Genomic DNA, 25,420 nt, shown 5'->3' with positions numbered 1-25,420 from the left:
GTTTTTCTGATATTGCAATTTATAGATATATGTTTGAGTAAAATGAACATGGTTTTATTCTATGAACTGCGGACAACATTTCTCCCAAATTGCAGATAAAAATATTTGGTATATTGTCATTTAGAGCATTTATTTGCAGAAAATGAGAAGTGACAAAAAAGACAAAAAAAAAGATTTTTCAGACTTCATATTCATAAAGTTTTAAGAGTTCAGAAATCAATATTTGGTGGAATAACCCTGCTTTTAATCACAGTTTTCATGCATCTTGGCATGTTCTCCTCCACCAGTCTTACACACTGCTTTTGGATAAAATTGTCACTTCTGGTGCAAACATTCAAGCAGTTCAGCTTGATTTGACGGCTTGTGGTAATCCATCTTCCTCTTCATTATATTCCAGCGGTTTTCAATTTGGTAAAATCAAAGAAACTCATCATTTTAAAGTGAACTCTTATTTTTTTCCAGACCTGTATATTGTCTTAATAAAGTGCATAATATAGACGTCTGAAGGTGTCCTCTGGTATCTGACATCATGACATAGGCAGTGGAACCTTTAGATGCTGTAAGTTGTAATTTGAGACCTACATGGATCACATCATTAAGCCTTGGATGCCCATGACCTTGTGACCACATTTGGTAGGTACTGAACACTGCACACCAGAAACACATTCCACAAGACGAGCTTATCCAATTTTCCAGCTTCAACACTTCATCTTCAATAACTCAATAACTGACTGTTCACTTACTGCCTAATATGTCTTCTTCACAGGTGCAATTGTAACCTAATTACCAAGGTTATTAAATTAAGTAATCAGCAAGTATCAGTTTGAAATATCAACAAAATCTAGGCATCATTCTAACGCTGATGATTCTAAAAAAAATCAACTATATGCTGATATAATTCTGATATAATTTTGCATCCTAAATAAACTTACATTTTCATTCATAATAAATGGTTATCCATAAAAGTTATGTTTATAAAATCAGTTTGAGATGTTTTTGCTTTCTTACCTCTCACAACTGTACAGAACAGTTACTGTATAAGTATATAAGTGATAGTTTTAACATTTCTGTCACCAAGTCTGGACATTCTCTATTAACCTCAGTTGCTAACAAGTTAGAACTGACACTCACTGGATGTTTCTTTTTTATAGTTTTTTTTTTTATTATTATTTTTGTATTTGGTTGTGTGGTATTGTAATGCTAGTTGCCTAAAATGAGTAGAAATGTGTTTTGATTCATGTGGGAAATTATATACTGACTTATAGTGCTATAAAAGTAAGACCAGAAAGCTTATGGAACAGAGAAAAAAATAAAAATAGGTTTTTATTTGTTTATGACTGAAAGTTATTAATATGACGCATATAAGTTGTCAAGTTATAAGTAATAATATTTGTATATTTTGGATATACTGTAGAATATTATGATTCAGCTCTGTGTTTAACTGCATGGAACCTTTGTAACCAGTAGGTGGCGCCAAAGTAACATTTATTAGTTTCATTTTCGAGCATTATTTATTGGTGTGCATTTTTTATAAGCTCATTTTGATAGTGTTGAAAGTGACCTGTGTTTTATTAATTACATTAAGTCTCCATGCATGCATAGATATAGAATAATCATTCCTTGTTTGGCTGATCTTCATTGCTGTCTACTGAAATGTCCTTATAAATATGAGGTCAAATCAGTATTTGGGTAATGCTACAAAAAAAAAAATGTACAAAAGAAAAGTAAAAATATTTAAATTTTGTATTTACATGCCAGTCCAACCTTTGGCTGCAGTTAATAGTTGCATATATTACATATTGGGCAGGAGGGCATGTCCCGTGCCACGCTACAGTAATGAATGAATTCTCTATGCATTGTTAATGTTCAGTTATTGACAGGACGTGATTAATGACTGGGACAGTGGGGGCAGAAACCAAGGGCCTCTAGGGGACCTCAGATCTCACAGCTTGAGGCCAAACATCAAAAATGCAAAGAAAAGTAGTATATCAGTTGTGGTGACACTGTAGTCTTCTGCATTTCCTGTATTCACATAAACTGTATAATAATATTCATTTTAAAACAAATTTACAGTTGTAGTTTTAACCTATAAGCTTATTAAAGTTTAGAGCTGTGGTCTTCAACCCTGGCCCTGGAGGCCTATTGGCCCACCAACTAACACATTACTAATGATTGTTTGGGGGATGTGGAATTCAAATAGAATTAATGGACAAAAGTATTCAGACACTTGCTGGGTATATGAGTTTATTCTGCTTTTGTTGGATGAAATGTCTCAACTGTGCATCAAAAATTTAGGAGAATTGCTTTGAGGGTTTGATTGCATTCATCGACAAAATGCAGTGGTGCCTGAGGGCCCGAAGTTCACCAGCACCAGCATCATTGGCCATGTCCCTAATGCACAGATTTTGTTTTAAATCGTTTGAGATTATACACTGTAGATGGTGGGATATCCAACATTTTTCCAGAATTGCTCCACAATTTTAGACACATTTTTCACAGGTTGTTTAACTGCTGTCCACCTTTCCTTCTGAGAAACTCTCTATAATGTTTTTATACCAAGTCATGTAAATTAGCTGCAAACAGCAGCTAAAGGCTGGAAAATTGCTCATTTTCCAGCCTTTTGTTGCCCCATCAGCAGCTAGAGAGTTATGATCATCACTCCATCTTCTCCAGAAGTATTGGACAGAGCACCATTATTCCATAGAACACAGTTTTACTGCTGTGGGGCTTTACCCAATTTTAGTCCATGTCTGACATAAGACATGGTGTCCATACTAGACAAGCTGTGTTTGTGCATTTCCACATCTGTGTCAGAATGCACTTTTTTTTCTTTTATAATTTTATTTCTAATTTTTTCCCATTTTCTCCCCAGTTTACACAGCCCTATCACTAGTAATACCCTAACACACCAGGAGGGTGAAGACTAACACATGCTTTCTCCGATACATGTGAAGCCAGCCACTGCCTCTTTTTGAGCTGCTGCTGATGCAGCATTACCGAGTAGCATCACAGCGCGCTTGGAGGAAAGCACAGTGACTCGGTTCTGATACATAAGCTCACAGATGCTCTGTGCTGTGGACATCACCCTAGTAGTGAAGTGGGGAGAGAACGCTATCTACCCACCCGGAGGGAGCAGGGCCAATTTTGCTCCCTCTGAGCGCCGGCAGCGTGATGGCAAAGCTGCATGAGCGGGGGTTCGAACCTAGACTGCTGGACCACTCGGCGCCTAGAAATGGATGCATTTTATAGTAGTTCAAAGCATTTGTTAAAATGGGTGTCCACAAATATTTGGACCATTTAAAGCAATTCATTTTTTTTTTTTCAGGTTTGTTTCATCACTCACCTTTCCACCACTTACTTTATACTAGAGATGAGTATGATTCACAATAGGTGCTCAGTAGTCAGTGTTACACCTCAGTGCTGTGACTCATACATGATGTGCAGTCGTCAGTTCCACCTGTCATGATTTTCACCGCTTTTCCTTTAACCTGGAAATTGATGGATAAAGTGATAGATTTCCTCAGTAACCTGTGAATGGCAACGTCTGTGATTATGCTGTGTCCTCAGCTTTCAGTCCAGGAGCTGCAGTAACAAATGGTCGGTTTGCAGTGACCTTCTCCATGAAGGTCAGACAGGTAAAATCATTATATATATATATATATATATTTTTTTTTAAGGGATAAGTCTATTTTAGGTGCTACAATGTACACATATATACCTGAGTGAATGAAGCAAAACCACACATACAGCTCTGGAAAAAAATAAGAGACCCGTTCAGTTTCTCTGATTTTGCTATTTATAGGTATATGTCTAAGTAACATGAACATTGTATTTTTATTCTATAAACTACATGTCATGTACAGCATTTATTTGCAGAAAATGAGAAATGCAAATACAATAATGCAAAGAAAACCAGTTCACACTCATAACGTTTTAAGAGTTCAGAAATCAATATTTGGTGGAACAACCCTGTTTTTTAATCACAGTTTTTATGCATCTTGTCATGTTCTCCTCCACCAGTCTTACACACTGCTTTTGGATAACTTTATGCCACTCCTGTCCTGGTGCAAAATTCAAGCAGTTCAGTTTGGTTTGATGGCTTGTGATCATCCATTTTCCTCTTGATTATATTCCAGAGGTTTTCAATTTGGTCAAATAAAAAACCTCTTTTTTTCTCATATTTTTTTTGTGGCTGTATTGTGCTCCAAATAAGTTTTTGTCCCCTGCTAATTTTGTTTAGGAACACTTTATTTCCCCAGAGATCACTGTCTGTGATATACTATAAGTTAATACTCTACCATGAAAAAAAGAAGCCATACATCAACACCATCCATGTGTTTCTGGATTGAATGTACATATGGCTTTTTCTTTGTATAACACATCTTTAACCTGCATTAATTTCAAGCAGCATCATCTTTAATTACATCATTAGTTCCCCATTTCAGTAGTGGTGTCATGATGTAATTGCAGTTAAGCAGGTTTATGTCGTCTTTAATGATGACTGGTTTGCAATGACTGTTAAGCTGTAAATACAGATAGAGAGATCTGTTTTTTCAGTGTTTTTGTCCTATGGTAATACAACTGATTATATTATAACATTTTGAACCTGGACCTGTTTTATGGACTCATTTAATAAAAATATTTTACTGCATTTCTCAGTTACAGACGAATGAATAAACTACTCATACAATCACTGTCATTAAAATAATTCATTGAATTTATTCAAATAATTCTACATAAGAATTAAATAAGTGAAGTTATAGAACAAAATGGTAAATATGATTACTTTTTTTTTGACCAGGCAGTGTATAATGTACTATTGTGTATTATTATGTTTAAATACAAATAAATTAATTACAAAACTAATTATGCTTAGATTAATGTTTTACATGATATAGTCTCTAAAATGTCTGTTTAAAAAAAAATATATATACATTAGAAACCAGTGCCAGTGCAGACAATTTGTGTGTTTAAAGGAATATGCCATTGTTTTTCAACCTAATCTTTGTCATCTACTATCTGTATCATAAAGATAATAACCACAGACAGTAAATTTAATACATTACCTTGGACATGGTTTAAGAATGGAAAAGATATTTGTATGGAAATGCATGATAAAAGAGGCCAGAGGGCAGGTGCTGATTACTACAGTGCTAATCAGTGCTAATCAATTGTAATCAATGCGTCAGATAGAGATTAGGCCTAAAACCACTGGAGCTGTCTTGGCTGGGCCTTATAGCTTAAAAAGTTGTGTTCACATGAAGTAGAACCTTAAAGAAAGGAGGAAAAAAATCACATAACTCTTCTCTTATTTAATCTTCTTACACAACAACGCAGGCAGGGTATGTTTTCCCCAGAATATTTACGCTTCCTCTGCTTTCAATCCCGCGAAACACAGACATGCTTGCTAAGGTAGCATTTTCAAAGCTGACTTTGTTTGGGGGTGTGTAACTGTGTGTGTGTGTGTGTGTGTGTGTGTGCACAATGGCTGAAATATCGGCTTTAAGATCCTATGATGCATTGTGTGGCGGGAGCAGCCCATCAACAGCTCGCTGACCTTTTCCTCATCTCCTCACAACCAGTCAGAACTATGCCCCCTCATTAGATACCACAGCTATTTGTGTGTGAGCCTATGTGTGTGTGTGTGTGTGTGAAGGCGAGGGGCCAGGTATCATACCAATGGTGAATAGGTTCTCTACTAATTACTGAATTCATTTTGCTGGATGTGTGTGTGTTCCTACGTGCGGCTTTGGCGCCGTGCACTTGTGTGAATACGCTGGAGGTAAGTGAAGTGTATTGATTATTTTAATCCGCCTATTTGTGAGTCTGTGATCCTCGTGGCTCTGCATTCGACAGGGGAATCGCTAATGGGCCTCAACGCAGCCCGTCTCAGACCTCTCCCCGTCCAATTAACTTTCAACTGGAATCTGGCAGGAGAGAGCGAGGAGGCTGGCTGCAGACACACTGTGATCCCCCACACGCTCCCACAGGCAGCTGGATTCACTGAAGCCTCCAGGTCCGGAATGTCATTACCTCTTGCTTTTAATTAAAGATTTCTCCCCGCTTTTTAGCTCGGACACAGGTAGAGGCCAAGGTCCTGGTGCTGTCTGCTGCTTTTAGGTTTATGCAGTCAGTTGTTTTTGTTGTTTATTTGCTGTTTGGTTTCATCTACAGTGACAAAACTGTTTCATCAGATCACAACGGCTCAGATAGAGAAATCCTTTCAGGTTTTACTGGAAGTAGAATTCCTGTTTAATGCTGGAGAATCATATACTTACTAGTGGTGTCAATCGATAAAATTATTTATTCTGATTAATCACGACAATATTCTGTGATTAACTGCAATTAATCTCACTTGTTCTTCTTAAACAGCAAGTTTTTATAGTACATATTTGTATGTAAATAAAATAATGAGTGCAAAAAATCATAAATTAAATTATATTTATATTAGTGGTGCCAATTAAAATACTAGTAGATAAAGCCAACATGGGGTGCTGGAAATAAAGAATGTGAGATAAATGTGTAAAAAAAATGTTTTTACTTTATTTTAAACATCTCAGCTTGGTTTGTAAGGATTTCTGAATGAGATCTTAATTTGGTTTCTATGGTCCAGATCAGTTGATGAGTTTGTTTGCTTGGAGCGTTTCTTCCTCTGTTGGATTTGGTTTCACACAGGCATAAACCCAAACGCACCAAAATGCCATGCAATAAATCACACGAGCACATTCTCTCCTCTGATTGGTCAGAGCTGTCTAGCGTGGGAGCAAGAAAGTAAATATAGTAAATAAGTAAATATATATCTGTGCAGTTTAAATTCCAAATTAAAAGCATGCACTTATGCTTTAACTTTGAAAGCCCTAATAATTACCCTTTAATATCTGTATTTAAAATTCTGTACTTTCTGGTTGGGCCTTATGCACTCAAATCAGCTGGTAAGACATAATATGTATAATTTTAATTTCAAGCATTTTAATGCCATGTGGAACTAGGGCAGGATTATAAAACAAGAACATTTTTATTTGTGAACATACAGCACCATTTAAATTGATGCACAAGCTACTGTTTTCTTTACATTTGATTTTTTTAATGTTTACAAATAGTAAGCAACCCCCCTTCAACCAATTTTTTTGTTGTGTTGTAGTAGTATGTTCTTGAAATAACAATTTTTTAAAATGTTTTGTCACATCACCAATAATATCATTATCGCAAAAGAACCCTAAAGCATTGTGATATTATTTCAAGGTGCCTAGTACTCCTAGAAACTATGAATAAAATAATAAAACTGTATGTATTTAAAATATAATAATCTACACATTTGTTTGCTGAGCATTCCTATAACTGTAGAGAGCTTTGGAGGAAAGGGGAGAAGATGGGGTGGAATTTGTTCGGCACAAAAGTGAAGTGAGGAGCTGAGGGCATACACAGGACTTCAGGAATGAGGCATGAGTCAAGGGCAAGGTCCTTCTCCCAAAATTCAATTATGCCAGAACTCCATATTTAATAAGCAATATTCAAACCTGCTATGAAATCCGGTAGGTTGACATGGGAAGAAATAAAGGGTCAGTGATATTTGAACATTCTTTATTATAGACTTGTTTTATGAAGAGAAGATGTGGCTCGATTTTGAGATGTATTGATGTGTCTGTTTGTTGTGTATTTGCACATGGCTTGACTTGTCTTGTGACAAACCCCTACCAGGCCTTGTACAGAATTACTATAAGGTTTCCACAATCAGCCATAAATAGGTGTGGAATGGCACGCAATTTAAAAGACAGTTAAGACGCTGAGATTCCTCATCAATGAAGCATTTCTGCACACAACGGAAGACACTGTCACTCACAACTCACACAAACAAACTCGGGCCAGCCTGAAATGTTAGGAGGAAAAAACATTTCTTCCATGCCATTTAGATATAATCTATTACATAATCAGTTTACAAAAAAAACAATATTGCCTGACCCCGATCACTTATAAATAAAGCTTCAATTATTTAAATTGAGACAAAATAGCTATTATCATATCTGTATTCTTTGTAGATGATCTGGGAAGTGTTCTTAGTTATAATATTTATCAATTTACAACAGTGCCATTAAGAGACACATAATATCAGCAATGTAACTAGTGCTGTGTAAATAATTACATTGTGATTTTATAGTTATGATGCATGTATATCAATAAATATTTAAATAAATATATCATAGGTATTCTATCGTTCCATTTTTTCATAATTAATTCATTTATTTGGCCATCAGATCATGTGGTAAACATGTAAAAAACCAGGTGTCTCTACTTTAAAAGAAGCTGGTTTACCACACTTTTGCATATTGTAGATAATGCTAATATGTAGCTGTAAACACAAAAATTAAAACCATCTCTTTTTACTTTAATTAATAGTAAAAATCATCCGATCAAGACACTGAATGGCGTCAGGCTAGAGACGTCAATGTATTCATGTTTTAGTCTGGACTGGTGTGCTTAGACATATTGGAAATCCATGCTCACGCAGCTCAGAGTCGTGGCCAGCCATTGTGTGTTCGATCCCGTCCCGTGTATGTCCACGCACACAGACCATATTTTCAATTCCACACAGACAGCCAAAGCGGTCGCTTTAAGTCAAATTAATTGAACTGGGGGACTTAGATTAATCACAGGGCCCACAGTGGTGTGTGTGCGCATATATATATGTCATTGTATTGAATTCCCGCTGCGCAACGCTATCCAATCAGTGGGCTTGTTAGTGAAAATAACCCCTGCGAAACAATTCTCACCGAATATCCTCCAGCAAAAATCGGAATACACTGAATCTCACTGAAGTGAATTAAATCTGGTGGCACAAAAATGACTGGACATCAAAACAGGTACACTTACTGCTGCGAACGCAGGAACAGGGAGGGTAACACTCCAGTAGATATATTCCTATATGCAACATCTATTTTACACTTTTTTGGATCAATGAAGGTGTATACATGAAGCATATTGTTTTAACCATACCTTGCATACACATACAAACAATATGTCAGAAAATGCACTTGCTCAATGAAAGTTGAAGAGACTGTCTGAGTCTGTCTGTGAAGCCCTTCTTCCAGTCAGCATCAAACCATGTGCATGTCCCTCTTTTCAAGTCTTTTCAGTACATGTACGTATGTGTGTGTGTATGTATGTGTGTGAACGTAAAGGAGAGAGTGTTTTTGAATGTTTTGAGCAGCATCATGGGGTGAAGGAGTGGCAGGTTTGGAGGGGAGTCAGTCGGGGTAGATGAGGAACCCGGAGAAGGTGCTATATTTGTTGGTGTTTCCCCCGTGGACTTTGCCGCCGTCCAGCTGTACGCACACCTCGTCCCCAACGTCTAAATGCAGGATCACGCTGTTGGAGGCGTAGTCATAATTCTGATCTGCGTCTTGGGCAATGGCGCTGGCCCTCACCTGTCACACAGAGAGAAATAGAGGCTCGGTCAGAGGAAGGCCAGAGAAGCGCTCACACCTCACCCTGTCACTGTCCCTTAGCACAGGCAAAATAATCACGTCTGGCACAGAGCTAGGCTATGTATAAGCAAGTGATTAAAGAGTGTGTACTAACAAAAAAAAGTACATTTCTACATACATATAATATACAGAATATATTCTAGCTGTTTTACAGTATCTCAAAAATGACAACTTTGCAGAAGAAGGAATAACCTTTTTAAAGTTAAATAGAATCAATGTAAAAAGATTAAATAAATTGAGTCATTCATTTTGGAGCATTTTCTATAGGTCCACGCATTATAAATTTTGGATTCAATATACAAAACAGCTAATAGAGTCAGATTATGTCAGAAAATGGCAAAGCAGTGTTTTTGCAGTCAACTGACCAATCCATGGTTCACACACAAATGCTCTTTCATAGTAACTCAACATGCACTGTAAAAATACAATGTGTTACATCCAATAAACTATATATATATTTTTTGCGCATACACATTTTGGCTTTAAAAAAATATTTTTTACCGTCGACTACAGAGGTTTTGGTGGGATACCTTAATTAGGATCATCAAAGAAACAAGCAAAATTAAGAGATTTAACTTGTCAGAATTTTAATTTATGTATTGTTTGCAATTCAGGTTGGAAGAGCAATGGCCCACATAATGACACCCTGATGACATTCACTGCATGTCTAGGAATGCAAATGCACCAGACAGTTCTAGAAAAATAGTAGACTTTTTAGAGTTTTTATTTCAGTACTTTTGACAAACTGCATGTCATGATTAGACTATCTGTAAGGTCAGTTGCTTTGCATCACTGGCCACCCATGCCAATTGCACATACCATGAAAATCATGTGACTTATGATGACTTATGGCTTGATATGGCATCGTTTATTCGTAAAATCTTTTTTCCAGTACATTTTTAGTCGTTTGGTCCAGAGTTTTGGCACACTAAAATTCACAAAAATATCTAAAGGGAATGCTTAGAACAATGCTCAGAACTCGATCTCTGTGAAGCTTCTTTGTGTCAACTTTGTGACAATGTGGGAAATACTATACAAAAGCAATTTAATAGAATTTATTTTAATATTATTTAAAATAACCAACACTACAAATTTACCTAATATATTAAAACAGTGTGTGCTCATTAGTTTTGTTTGTAACAATTTTCTGTACAGCTTGTCCAAACTTGCAACAAAAGTATGCGTCAGTGGGCACAATATGGAGAGTACAATTTATTGTATTACATTTTAATTGTCCAGTGTCCAGTAGCTGAACATACTGACAATATTACTATGATTCTGCACTTTAACACATTCTGTGCTATTAACCACAATACATGTAATGGAAAGTTGAATGCACAATTCTAAGCTTGTTAAGTGGTTTAATTTGTCACATTCGTTTTTTGGAAATGTCCTGTAGACTGTCTTTTTAATTGTCTTCGCGGTTTCTGCTGTAGGGTTTCTGCTGCGGGCTGTCTGACAGCGAACGGCAAGGCTAAGTGGATCGGGGCTACTTCCATACTCTCTCGTATTGATCTGCTGTAATGCTGGTGGTCGTATGGTCCAACCTGTGGAATAGGGCTCGCTGTGGAGGGATGTAAACACACACACTGTATCTCTTTCCAGTATCGACCTGTTGAATTTAATGCGAGAAACACATCCTGTGCGCAGGCTGAGAGGCCACGCGCCATAGACACAGACTTATTTAAATTCTGCATCAAGGATCCGCCGTATCGACTCCCTGGAGTGGATCTATTGCTTGTTTGTTAACATTTTAAATTGGGCTTAGTCATGTGGACACACAGACATATACGCTCCAATAGACTTACAATTAAGGAGGTGAGGAGATCTTTGATAGAATTGATAAAATGGTGCCCTTTCATGATAATGTGGAACTTCCTTATTGAAAAAAAAAAAAAACATTTAAAATATGCTTGACAAAAAGGATTTTAAAATATCCATTGACTTGGATTTAGATTTTTTAAATGTAACATGTGGAGAAACACAGATAAAAGACTCTTATGCCTCTTATTAGCATTTTGAACGATTCTGGTTATTTGCTCTCCTTTAAACATTGTTTAAAAACCAGTATATCTGCTGACAAGTGTCAGACATTGATTGTCTAAAGCCTGGCTCAATGTCTGACTGTGGTGTCAGCATTCAATCTCTGTCAAGCTTTCTAGACAATCTTTTCTAAAGGGGCAGCTGTGGGAAAATGTGGACAGAACAACAGCAACCGTATTAATCTTTCTATATCATCTTATTCATTTTTATCTTTTTAATATAATTTTGAATATTTTAGTTTTCCTAATATTGCGTAAAAATTAACAATAAATGCACCCACTTGGAATTGTAAGTAAAAAGTTTTTTCCTTCTATGAAGATTTTGCAAGATATCCCATATAAACCAATTGTTCCAACTGTGAATAAAATCTAAAGTTCTGTCCACACATACCTGGATACTCTTTAAAACAGGAGGTTTTGTCTGTTTTGGCCTTGCTAACTTTGGTCACTGAAAATTAAATTACTCCAAGGTAGAGATTTTTACATTCAAATAGCACTAGAATAAACGCATATGAATAAATGTAAATGCTGTCCAATTACAAACATATAATGCACTATTTAGATTTGGAATTCTTATTTTTGTGACTTGCATAGTACAATACTTATAGAGGTCTATAATTTGGGATTACACCTCTGAGTTCTCTTCCTTTTTAGTAGTGTGGTGTCACTTCATTAGCTACTTCTGCCTATCACAGAGCTTGCATACTTATTTTTGTTTTTTTGTGGATGAAATATTTAAAAAATGTAAGGTTTCTAAAAATTATTTTAATATACTGTATATTGACATAGCTTAAGGCCCATCAATGGTGATAAAAAGCTTCTTAGTCTGTCAATCTAAAACATAGACATTAACAAAGGGGCCTCTGCTACATAACACTTGAACAACTTCATACTTCATTAGGCTCATCCACACAGCAATAATCTGACAGACATACTCTATTACCAACATGCTCCATTATTTAGCTACAGAACAGCACAGTCAATAATTTTCAAATTGAGTGGAGGGTGCTGCCACTTAGACATACACCACTGATAACTGATGAGTGATCTTAAGGATTTCCCTTTCTGACTTTGATTTGATTTCTGAGTTTGATTCATTTGTGAAGATACAGGCTTAACAGGCTGAAAATTTTTTTTATATAAAAGAGATTCTTCATAAACAACGAGGAATGGAAACGAAGATGCACACAAGAACAAAAGATCTAAAAAATTGAGAATCCAAAAGGCCAGAAATATTGAACGGCCACAAGCTGTCAGCTGAGGCAGTCAATATAAGGAATGTGTCATCCACACGTGTGACAGTGATGGCCTGGCTTGCTCTCACCATCGACAACCAGCCTATGTCATCGTGCTCATTAGTTTGGCTAACTGGGAAAAGGGCTGCTCTCTCCCACAGGCACAGTCGCAGGCTCGATACCAAAACGCAAGTGGTCACTTTAATTAGAAGACACCCAGCGCTGAACATTTAAGCCCTTTTCTCTCTTCCCCCATCGATTATTGCCCTGTATTTTTGGGACCGGTTCCACCGAGTCTGTTGGCTAGCAGCGGGCATGGGGCTCAATGCACAGCAGCATACACTTTAACTGTTGATGTTTTCCAGCCTTTATCAAATATGAGTGAAATGAAAGCTCGTCTTCTGGGGGAACAGGGTGGGAGATGTTTCAGGATTACAGTGGACTGCAGTGGAGATGGATATTGACGTGGGGAGCAAGCTGCTTGTGAAACACCACGCTGGCTTGATCTCGGCGCTGGCTGTGAGGAAGGACCCTCGGGCCTGCCGGGGGCTTGTTCTGCCAGCACTTTTCATTACAGGGGCACCATTAAACGAAGGGGAAGGATAGAGGGATGCAAGGAGGGAGGGAGGGGGAATAAGGGAGAGAAAAAGAGGGGCACAGCTGCAGTGGTGTTTTATACACAAGCAGAGATGTGAAGCGAGAGACAGACAACAGACAAGGCGAGAGGAGAAGAAGACCGAGAGCAAGAGAAAGAGAGACTGGGAGGGGGTTAGGATAACAGACTGATCAAGCAAGGCTATTTTGTAGGACCGCAGAGATGTGAGGGTATATGAAGTCTTGTTTTTATCAGTTGCTGCTGTGCTCCAGCGGTAATAAAACTGACAGGACTCATTCTCTGTGATATACAGACCTCTTAGAGCGGAGACAATGGAAAAGTAGCTCTTAAACTTACCTAAGGGAACAAGCACATCGAAGGGGAGGAAGTCGGGGGGAGCCAAAAGGCTTGGAAATTGAACATTTATTGAATAGCTGTGTTTCCCCCAAGGGGTGAACAAGATTAAAGTGAGACGAGCAATCATTTTACTTGTTCACAGTTCTAGTTAATTGACATCTTTCTCACACACTTCACATCTATGGTTTAGGATTAGACCCCTTAAATGACGTGACTATATCACTATTTCTATAGCAAATTATGATAGTCACTAGGGTGAAATTTATGCATTCGAATCATTAGCTGGCTCAAAAGGCCACTCTGCATATATCTAGCTAACTTCCTCTATCATTATCAGTCCTTCGTTCATTTGTGGGATTTCAGTTAAATCTATTTGGCAATTAGAGGCTTCCAATTTAACACAGACACTCATTATGCCTCAATTGTATCATGTCTGTGTTGCTGGTTGAGGAGACATTTATTATAGCAGGTACAGGTCATTAACAGACAGGCGATGGCATTTATTACACTACTGTGCGGGAGAGCTTGACCTTTCGGTGATCTATTAAAAGAGTGTATGACAGTAGGAAAAAACGGGCGACTTTTCAAATGAAAGAGAGGATGAAATGTGCATTAGTCTACTTTACTTCTTGGGTTCTGGAAAAAAGTCTTTGGAGCTACATAGCAGAGCCATGGGACTATAAATTAAAAGATTAACAGCATCAGGGAAGTTAACGATGAGGAGGAAGAAATGGTGCCGTTGAGCCAGAGATGACATACGAGCCTGCTGTCGTATTGTGAATCAAATCCACATTAGCATTAAGGAAAAGACGCTGAAAAACATCTCATAATTCTAACGGCCCCGGAACAATAAAGGTGCCACCTCTAATGCCTGCACTGTCATGGCCACTGAACAAATCTTTTCATGTTTTGTCTGCAGTTACTTTATCATCAAAGAACAGAGACTTCAAATGGTGGTTAGACAACCCTTGTACAAGAATGTTAAAAATGTTCCTACAACTGAAATACAAATAACAAAAGAAAACGTGTACATAACTGGGACAAGACAAAACGCGTGCTCATATCTGGTTGCATAAGTAAGTCAGACAAGACCAAATGTATCTATTTCTCTGTTTGTCTGAATCACTTGTGTAAATAAAATGGATTTGTTTGCCTTTATAGAGGCAATTCAACAGTGACAGTGCTACAGAACAACTATACACCTTCCCTTAATGTGTGCTAATTAATTCACTCTAGCTGCAGCAGGTGCTGTGATACAGCAAGCAAATGAGCAGTGAACTGTTTTCAGCATGTGTTGCTTTTAAAAGTGAGTGGGCAATATATTGAATTTATTATAAGAAATATGAAGCTGATTAAAGCCATTAAATATCATGCCACTTACATCGCCAATCTTTACCCCCTCTCATTGGACAAATTATCGGTTACACCAGTAATAAAGAGGCCATCATATTATACTGTCCTATTAAAAATAAAGGTCTCTAAATTAGTCGTGGCTTGTTTAAATGGTTCTTTCAAGAACCAGCCACTGACAGTGTTTCTTTTATGTAAAAAGCCCCTTTTTAAAACTTTTTTTAACCAAAGCACCTTTCACACAAGCATGTTACCCAGAAATGTTTTCGACATCTCACAGAGGAACTGTGTATGTGAATGCTAATGTCTGTATGAGTTTTACAGTATGTTACGCAGGTAATGTCTGATTAAGCCTATGAGTGAATATCGTGGGTAATTTTCCAGAGAATTCACAGTTGGTGATTCCATACATTCTGCATGTGCTACAAAGTTGTGCCCCATTGTCTAAATCACTGAACATTTCTATAGTGTGAACATGTCTAATAAAGTCTCTAAATTTGACTTCCTATGTATAAAATGGCTTAAGTAACCCCTTTTGCACTTTTGCACAAGTAAAATGCAAAAAACACCCTGAATCTGACATTTTTAGTTCCAGTTTAAGCTACTTCCTTATGGAGAATTATAATCCAATACATATTTCATATGCAGTGAACTGTAAAAGTCAGTCTGAACAGCCAGATAGGAATTAATCACACTTTTATATCAACTCAAGTGTGGAGAAGGGAAAATGGACAAACATGCCTCAATAATAACTGGGGTGATGTCTCTGTAAAAAATATAACCTCACTATATCACTAAATACATCCTCACTATGGTCTGTTTTCCCTGCTGGCTTCTGGAAAAAGATACAGGAGTATGCGGTGCAGGACCACCCGGTTCTGTAACAGTTTTTTTCCCCCCAAGCTATTAGACTGTTAAACTCCTAAAACCTTGGTCAATTTAAGTAAACTATTAGTTATTTACTTTTTTACACTTTACATATTCCTAACTGCACAAGTCACTTTATTTATAGATTTTTATGATTCTATCATAGAGGTGTGTATATTTTTAAAGATGTACATTGTGTATCTATGTGATATATCTATACTTAATATTCATGCTGCTAAGTTTTCATATATTTTAGAATTTTTACTTACATGCTATATTTATTTAGTTTTCTCTGTATTTTTGCGAGTCAATGCAACGAAATTTCGTTCTGCGTACCGGAGTGTATTAAGAATGACAATAAATAAAGTCTCTAAGTCTAAGTCTAAGTCTATATAAAAGCACATATTGCAACTGCTCTGTAGTGAAGAAATTTCTAAAAAAACATGTAATTGCAATTTTTAAAAACTGGACTTGGACACATTCTCTGTGATAAGCCTAGTTGTCAGACACTGAAGTCTGGAAAATGTCATCTGAAGCATTGCTCTTTGACCATGCACATTAGTTTGGGAAAATTCAAATAATTATCAGATATAGGGCACATTAAAAAGAATAACAGACAAAACTATTTGGTGAGAAAAAATTGCATTTGGGTCTCTTTACCTGCTAAGCAGCCTACGAGTGTATGTGTATGTATTTATGGGGGTAAGCATAAAGCCAGACTGAATCCAAATGAAGTGGTAGGCTCAGCTGTGTGAAATCGCAATTCCATGTGGCTCAATCTATTTTGGTTCATGCATGCTTGTGACTTTTATACCCTTGTCCATCAATACTACTTCCATTTCAACCGATGTCAAAGAGTGACCAATACACCTAGTTTGCGCTCGTAACTCAGAAAAGACCATTCAGCGAAATGCTAGAGGCTACGGCAGACAAAAGGTCATTTGGAGTATCTGAAATACCAGGAAGATTTACTTAAGGCAATGTATTAGCGGTCTTTGGCCGACGCATGGCTCTGTCATGCTGTTGGTGCACCCTTGGGAGCCTTTAGCCTCCCACTCTAATGGGCTCACTTTGAGCAGGCCATCTCACCATGAAGTCCCCTCTGAGGGTAGCTTTCACTGTCCATCAGACCCACAGCACAGACAGCTCGACCAGATGCACACAGCAGCCTGCAACCAGGTGAAACAGTATGCAGAATACACCCCGGAGGAGCCATCAGAGCTTTAATTAACACCCTGACGTCTGCCCACATTCATAACTGGTAAACAAATGCAAACGTCTAGATGTAGTCTTCTCGATTTTTATTTTTTTTTCCCAGACACCTTGTTAACCTGTCTGGCCATGACATGTCGGCTAGCTCTCCATCTGTCTCCAGCTCCGTGCTCATTCTGGACCTGGCGCAGGCCTCCCAGTAGCCTCGTCTCTCGATGCACTGTCTATAAGTCTCTATTGAGTCATCTATCTTCCTTTCCTCTGTCTGATCTTTCCGTCAAGCGGCCTATCTGCCACAGCCGACCTCTGCCTGTTATGGCTCCCTTCATGTAGCCACATCCCTTCCTCACTCTGTTTCTTAATTTGCTGGTGCACTGAGTCCCATGGCCACCCCACTGGCCTACCATATAATACATGGTCTCAACTGGTACGATACAATATAGTTACAATTCGAAAAAGACATCCTGTAATGTAAAGCGTTAGGGCAGTGCTTAGAATGCTGCTATTGCAATTATTCTCTTTGTGGTTGAACTAAGTGACTTAAATTGAGCCAATTTATATTTATATTTAATTTAGACTTAAATTATATTATAAATTGGTCAACTGACCTAAATTATATATATTTTTTAAGCGACGGTTTACAAAAATTACATTCTGTTCATTTTTCTGAAAACTAACACCTTAAGGTTAAACAAATGCTTCTAATTTGTAACACATGGGTTGGTGGGTAAACTTGACACATCTACACTTAAATGCACATTTAAATCTGTATTAATCAGCAATAACAATACTTACAATACAAAATCTGCTGATTCCTATCCTGACTGATTTTGATTGCTGTTGGTTTTACGCATTAAAAGTGAATATACTGGTATGACACAAATCAATTATGATTTGCACCTGAACATAAATTATTTCTTGTAGATAGTGTAATTCATTTGTGTTTAAACTTTTGCACGTAAGGTATGATCCAGCATTACCACAGCTGCAATTAATTTAATTTGCCACCTGTGAAACTCTACTACTGGGCTTGTTATTCCCTCTTGTTCACCATCAGTGTGTAACCGCTCCCTCCCAGCTACCTTCCACTCATAGCTACCTACTTGTAATCTTTATTTTAATACTTTTCTGGCCTTCATGCTGAATGCTACAAAAACAACTTACACCTTACTCTGCTGTCAGATGTGGTTTTATGCTGGCTAAATGACCACTAATACAGCACTAATACAGAAATATGCCATTAGCATTTGCGAAGATGGCTATTATTGATATGTCAGTTTTTTTTTTTTTAGATTATATGGATAAACAATTAAATGTAATCTGGCATGGTTTATATTTGTACAGTATGTGTGGAGAACCTTATTTATATACATAACTTGGTAAAAGTTATGAAACAAAATGTTATAGGTTAATATTTCAGCTTTGTTGTATTGGCCAATTTCAATTTTGTCACACAAAATGTTTTGTGTGAAGTTCCATAGATATATTTTCAGGTTGAAAAACACAATTAAGTTGTGATGAATCACTGTCCGTGATTAAAGTGCACCAACTGTTTTAGGAGATCAACTTTTGAGAATGCCAATATTCCTGTGGGAGTTTTATTATGTTAGCATTCAAAAATAACCTTTTAGAAATTAACATAAGGCTGGTAATGCCTTAGGTTTGGTGTCTCCTTTGAGATGACACCTCCGGGAATTTGAGTCTCTCAGCATCTGTCACAACCACCCACTTGAGATTTTAGCATTCTTTCAGTATATGGTTAAACATATCTACATTCGGGGATCTCTTACATTTGGATTCTGGGCTGTTTATTTATTAATCTAATTTTGAAGCTACCACTGCCTGATCTTTGCTAATATGGCTTTGCAAATGCTTTTCTCCTGCAGAGTTTTTGGAGGGCTCTTTTGTCACATTACATAATTGAAGCCAGCACTATACATACACACACACACATCTCTCTATCAGAAGGACACAAGAGCCATCAGCCTAGTGAAGTAGATCTACCTGATGGGTTTGAGATGGACTGAGATGGGGTTAAATAATTGAATTGAGTGAAAAGATAATTAATGGGCAATCAATGAACATACAGAAGAGGGGGCATGGGTGGTAGGCAGAGGATCCAATCTAAGAGTTATGAATGATTTAATAGGGGGAGCAGACTTGCATGATAATACTAAACTGTACATGGCAGCCACAGGATTTCTTTAATGTGCTTTCACTCTGATATCTTCACCGGGTGCACCATCACACTCAGCAAGAGCAGTTGACAGTAGAGGAAGCGGCACATTGCCAGCCTTCATTGCCTAATTAAATGGAAATGACCATTTTGTAGCTTTTGCTTATAACCTGTCAATGTGCCTTTAGACTTTTCTACCACAGAAAATGGACACGGGAATGGGTTTATCACTGGATTTCTCAGGCACACAGGTCGTAAAATTCACAGCAGACCCTTTCTGAGCTGTCCATATTCTGCTGTAAGTCTTTAATTAGTGTCAAGGGACTAAACCACTGGATGAATAGGCTGTCAATTTTACATTTATTATTTATTTATCTGATGTGCTCATCCACACCTGGCTTGTCCACACCTCGGCAATCAAATCTGCTTATCCCTACTGCACCCCCTTTAAGGTGATAATCAAGTTGCAAATATGCTTGTTAATGAGACAGTCAGAAGTTTTCAAATGACGAAATTTTCTTGAGAATACTTTCAATATGCTTATTTATAAACAGCTAATGTCGGCTTCTGGCAATAATTGTTATGAAATATGCATTTGCTATAATTATACAATTTAGTAAAACAATTTCCTTTTGAAAAACAAAACATGACTTCCATATTCAGCCAACGTGCAATCCAAATAATTTCTCACACATTTTTCAGCCACATTTAAAAACAACACCATATATTTGTTAAGACCCTTAAATGTTGTACTCTTAATTCATTTTTGGATGCAAAGTCACATATTTAGACATTAACGCTCAAAAGCAGTTCTCATTTCAGTACACTACCTCGTTTCACTAGGAGGATATACAATTTTGTACAGTGCTGTAACAGTCCTTTCCATTATTGAGTCCAGAGAGCAAAAACATGTATGAACAACTTTGTATAATTCCTAGTTCTGTATGTCATCAACTGCCTTGAAGCAATAAAAGAAGAACATTAAGTGCTCAACTCTTTCATGTCACATTCCTTTATTGTAATACAGCTGCATAAGAATACCCAGGAATGATGTGTCCTTCATATATTTGTATTTGTGTAGCTGCTTCGAATGTCTCAATCTAAATAGACTCTTAATTTATAGGGATTTACAAAATACAAGATTTTATGCATCACAATACAATGAACTGTCCATTGATTGGTTCATGCAGCTCACCTGGAAGAGTAGTGTTAGTAATCATAGGTTTACTTCACAAAGGTGCATATGTACAGACTGAATATATGTAAAATGTAAACTGTATAACTAGGGGTGGGTGATAAGGTAATCATATTAAATCACAATACTTAGATTATATATTTTTTACAAATACAAATATTTGTGATATTTAAAAAAAAAGTTTATCTAGATATCATCAAATGTTGTCACATTGCTCACCTTCACTTAATATGTAACTATTTAGAGAGCTCAAAATTTGATTTGATGCAATACAACATTGTCTCAGTTTAACTGAGACAATATTTTGCTGTACTGACACAGTAAATTAGCTGAAATAGACCTAGTGTGAATGTTGTATGACATCAACCAGTCTAAAAGCGTGAAGGTATGTATATGCTTTCTTTCAGAGTCACGAAACCAACTACTGCATATTTCTAACCACTATTCATAAAACATTTGAAGGAAGCTAAACATGCTTTCAGAAGAGTGTTGAGCACCTAATTATAAAAGACTTCATTTTTGTATGCCTTTGCTAAACTGCATCTCAAGCAGATTGATACTTCCTTTTTGTGAATTTCCAGATATAATTTTCACACTCAAACAGCAGGAGACAACAAGGACTAGGCACACGTATACTTAAAATGTCCCATATCCTACATTTCTCTTGGTATTAAGTTTTGCTTTTAATTTCACTTACAATATATGGCTTTATATTTCAAAAACAGGCATGATTTCACCTTTGAGTTAGATAAATCAACTATTTTCACATTTGTTGCCCTCTATTGGCTTAGCCTCAAAAGCATGAACAGTTAAAACACTCATAATATCTGGCTATGCAATTTTAGCCCTGATTTTAACCTAAGGCATTATGAGCATTATTTTGCAATTTCCTGGTCAAATTAGAATGATAAAATTGGTCTGTGAAAAATCTGTGAAACAGCCAATATCTTTAACAATACAATGTGGACACATACTGATTTTTAGTTTGCCATAATGTTATGGCCCAACAAACAAGTTGACATTATTGGAATAGGTTAAATTTGAGTGTTTTCATAACTAAAAGTGCATCTTTAGATTTTGTTTTAGCACTTCTTTAAACATATAAAAGCACCAACAAAGGCAGTCAGTTGCATAGTTCCCACAAATAGGCAGGCAGGGCTGAATAGAAAAAGGTATAGAAATGAGTTGGTTCTCCTGACATTAGATAAACATTGGTTTCATAACAGGTTTCAATATATTTGGACTGCATGGAGTGTGGATTAAATGGTGCATTTTCAACCATGATGAAATTATAATATCTTTTACAGGAGCCACTTAAGTATATGTGTTAAGTCTTTACTGTCTTTAGTTTTATATAGCATATAATCTCGCTGTCATTTTAATACTTAATCATCTGCCAAGTCTAACTAAATAACAGTTCATGGACAAAAAAAATCTGTGAAAACTGCTCATTTATTGCTTCTTCAGGAACTAATGCTGTCACAGTTTTGTTGTAGTAACTGACTCTATTGTGATTAAGGTGCATTGCTATGAGAATCTGATTGCATTCAGTAATCCACAGCTCAAAGTGGGCTTTTTACCCCTCTTTAACCCATGCCTGGCATTCGGAATGTGCCAATAGGCTCATTTCTATCCGCTCCTGAGATTCCTATTCTGCTCGAAATATATCTTTACAGGGTCTAGACAAGCAATGTGTGTGCATTTGCATATCTGTGTCAGCAATGTGTGCAACATAAAGTAGCTGAATGCATTTATTAGAAGAGGACCTATAGCGATGGGTAGAAGCTTTATGTTTGGAGCTTAATTAGTAACTAATAACGCTGCATCAACAGGGCAGAGAAAATAAGCCCTTTTTCTACCTCGAAGTGCAGCAAGGCCAATCCCACTCTTCTGGATTTTTAGGTCCAAATGGCTGTGGTGTCCTCAGAATTCAAAACAGAATCACAGAAACAGGACACTTTGGCTGTTCCACCACCCAGAGAGCAATCTGACATTTGAAGCATTTGATTTTTTCAGTTAAAACCCATTACATTTTTAAATGTGTGAAGTATTAGTCAAAAGTTTGTACATTTAAGACATCTAAGGTTTCGACTGCTTCAGACACACCATGCACAGAGCTCTGGGACAAAAAGTATGAATATAGCTGACTCAAATGTTATGCAAAAGGGTCTCACCTGTCCATTTTTCTTGAGGTCTGCCCACATGCTGGTTCCATCTCCTCCCCTCATGAGAACATGGTAGGTGAAGTAGTAGATGCCAGGGAGGGGACAAGTAAACTTTCCTGTGCTAGGTTCATAGTAGTTGCCCACATTGGTGACAACATCATCAAACTTAAGCACATCACTGCCTTCATGCTGTTTGCGGAGGCCTGCATAGAAAGCAATCTTCGGGCTGTAGAATGACGAACCATAACCATTAGGACCAGGTCCTGGGGGTCCTTGCGGACCAGGCTTTCCAGGCTCTCCAGGGGGTCCTCGTGGGCCAGGTGGTCCTGGGATCCCTGGAGGCCCTCTGTATCCAGATTTTCCCCTTCGACTTGTGAAATCTGGTGGCGGTGGGGAGACAGCCGTCAATTCCTGGCCATGTTGTGAAGGGGTGTAGGGGTCACAGACCATCCGACAACTGCCAAGCATTTCATAATGACTTCCTGCATTTCCAGCTCCTCCCCCTTTAGTGCTGTGCACCAGTAAAGGTATCGCAACCAAGAGAATGAGAACCATGGCCACACCCACGGCCGCACCAATAACACGTTTGCGTCGGCTGAGCTGGGAGGCAGCCAGCGCAAGGAAGTCCTCCTCTCCTTTGGGCGGAATGGTGCCCGCCAGTGTGGACAGGGGGTTTGACAAGAATAAAGACTAAAAGTATGGGAAAAGTGGCTATGGGTAGATTTTATATTATATATATATAAACAAAAGTCGGTGGCAGGGATGTCTAAGAAAAGATGAGACCAATGGGGAGAAGGGTAATGGATGAATTTATGGATGAGGCAAGTGGAGTGTAGAGCATACAGAGAGGAAAGGGTGTTGAGGGACTGTGGCTAGAATGGGGTGGAGGGAAGAATATGAGTGAGTGGCAGGACAAAGAGTAGAAATGAAACCAGTGAGCTCTGGATCACCTACCACATACTACAATACCATAAGCATAACAGTAACAGTAGTAATAATATTATTACAAACGTTCTATTAGCTGGCTTAAAAAAAAATTGAGTTGGTTTTGTTGTTTTTCATTCCCCTGTTTACAAGCTTTGTTATTATGCAGAGATTCCTCTAGGGCACACAAGGCTCTTTTAGTCTCTCTCTTTCATCACAGATCAGAAAAAATAGTGTTTGTCCCACAGCTCAGCAAAGCAGCTCTTTAACACTGTGACAAAGAAAATAACTGTCCAATTCAGTTCATTAAAGATTCATATTCAACCACAAAATGTTCTGGTTTTTTTTTCTATTTTTACACAGGCAATCCAGGAGCTCACTTTTTACATTTATAATGAAGAGATTTCAATGTTTCCAATGTTTCATGAATGAAATACATTATACTGGTCCTTTCAAAGTCTCTTTCAAAATAAAATTAGGTTCTGTGTCTTTGTAGGGTTTCCCGTAGCGAAAAAGTCTTACGTTTTAAGAGAAGGTCTTGCTTTAGGGAGTGATCCAGTGCTTTCATGGAAACTGATACCATTCCATAACTGGAAGAAAAAATATATGTTGAAATCAGACAAGCTTTAGCTGACTTAATAAAGTAAGTAATATTCTACATATAGCAACTTTTACAATTTGTAATATAACAGCTGAACAACATAACATATCTTTTTATTTATGTATCTTACTACAATGTCATAAAATCAATAAATAATTCTGAATATAGAAATTAAGCATATATTTAGAGGTCATTCAATGTTAAAATAGGTTCGTAATTATTTTAAATACTACTGTTATTTATGTCATCATGCACAGAATTACACTTTTTCTTCAAGATTATAACTGCACCATTGACTATCCATGTTCAACTCAAATCATAATTTTCTTCCACATTTAACTAAAATGTAGAAATTTCTTACACATTAAACTCCACTTTCCATAACAATATTTGTTTCTTCCACATTGAACTCAAAATGTATAAATTATTTATTTTACATTTAACACAGAATAACTAATTTTATCTATCTAATCGACCCAAAATAATAAACTTAAACTAGCTAACTAGTTTCTTTCTAACACATCCTTAAAATAACCTGTTTCTTTCATATTTACATCAAAATGACTTGTTTTCCATATTTAATTAAAAATAAAGTTTCTTCCATATTTAACTCAAAATAAAGTGTCTTCCCTTTATATTACTCAAAATAAAGTTTCTTCCATATTTAACTCAAAATAAACAGTCTCTTCTATATGTAACTCAAAATGAACAGTTTATTCCATAATTAACTCAAAATAAAGTTTCTTCCATATTTAACTCAAAATAATCAGTCTTCTATACACAACTCAAAATAAACAGTTTATTCCGTATTTAACTCAAAATAAATCGTTTATTGCGTATTTAACGCAAAATAAATTGTTTCTTTCACACCTGTAATCTGTGGGTGGCAGGTTAACCATACCTGGTTAGGTTAGCTTAGCTAGGTTAGCTAGCTAGTTACATTAGTTACTTTACCACGAAACGCTACTTTAAACGACTGAATTAACGTTATAAACACTTACCGTTCCTTCGACGTTCAGTATCGTTTCTTCTTCAGTGAGTGTTCTCTGCGGACCGCTCGCGCTGCTGAGGGCAGTTAAAAGTTAGCATCGCTCCTCCAGAGCCCGTCCTCACAGCGCGCGCCCAACGGCTCACCGATTCAAATAATAACGGACTGTGGAGGAAAAACGACCAATAGACCGATATTTCTCCTCAAAAACGGCTTAAAACAGCGGTGGAA

At 37.1% G+C, this 25,420-nt stretch overlaps 1 protein-coding gene across 3 annotated transcripts; it reads right to left on the bottom strand.

Moving 5' to 3' along the window:
- Positions 1-7,564: 7,564 nt before the first annotated feature.
- c1ql4a (complement component 1, q subcomponent-like 4) lies at positions 7,565-25,329 on the bottom strand. Of its 3 annotated transcripts, none has more exons than XM_022676916.2 (4): positions 25,203-25,329; positions 24,123-24,190; positions 22,686-23,056; positions 7,565-9,422 (listed from the first exon to the last, which is right to left on the bottom strand). In XM_022676916.2, exons 2-4 carry the CDS (start codon positions 24,181-24,183, stop codon positions 9,243-9,245), a joined length of 612 nt encoding a protein of 203 aa, XP_022532637.1. In that variant the 5' UTR covers positions 24,184-24,190; positions 25,203-25,329; the 3' UTR covers positions 7,565-9,242. The 3 variants fall into 3 exon arrangements, with proteins under 3 accessions (XP_022532637.1, XP_022532639.1, XP_049319203.1); XM_022676918.2 differs by having other exon boundaries at positions 22,686-23,548; positions 25,203-25,309; XM_049463246.1 differs by having other exon boundaries at positions 22,686-24,190; positions 25,203-25,309.
- Between the last annotated feature and the right edge of the window lie 91 nt (positions 25,330-25,420).

Source organism: Astyanax mexicanus, chromosome 13 (genome assembly GCF_023375975.1).
Source record: "Astyanax mexicanus isolate ESR-SI-001 chromosome 13, AstMex3_surface, whole genome shotgun sequence".
Taxonomy (NCBI): Eukaryota; Metazoa; Chordata; class Actinopteri; order Characiformes; family Acestrorhamphidae; genus Astyanax; species Astyanax mexicanus.
Note: the sequence above shows the minus strand (reverse complement) of the source record. Positions and strands in the feature narration are given on the sequence as shown.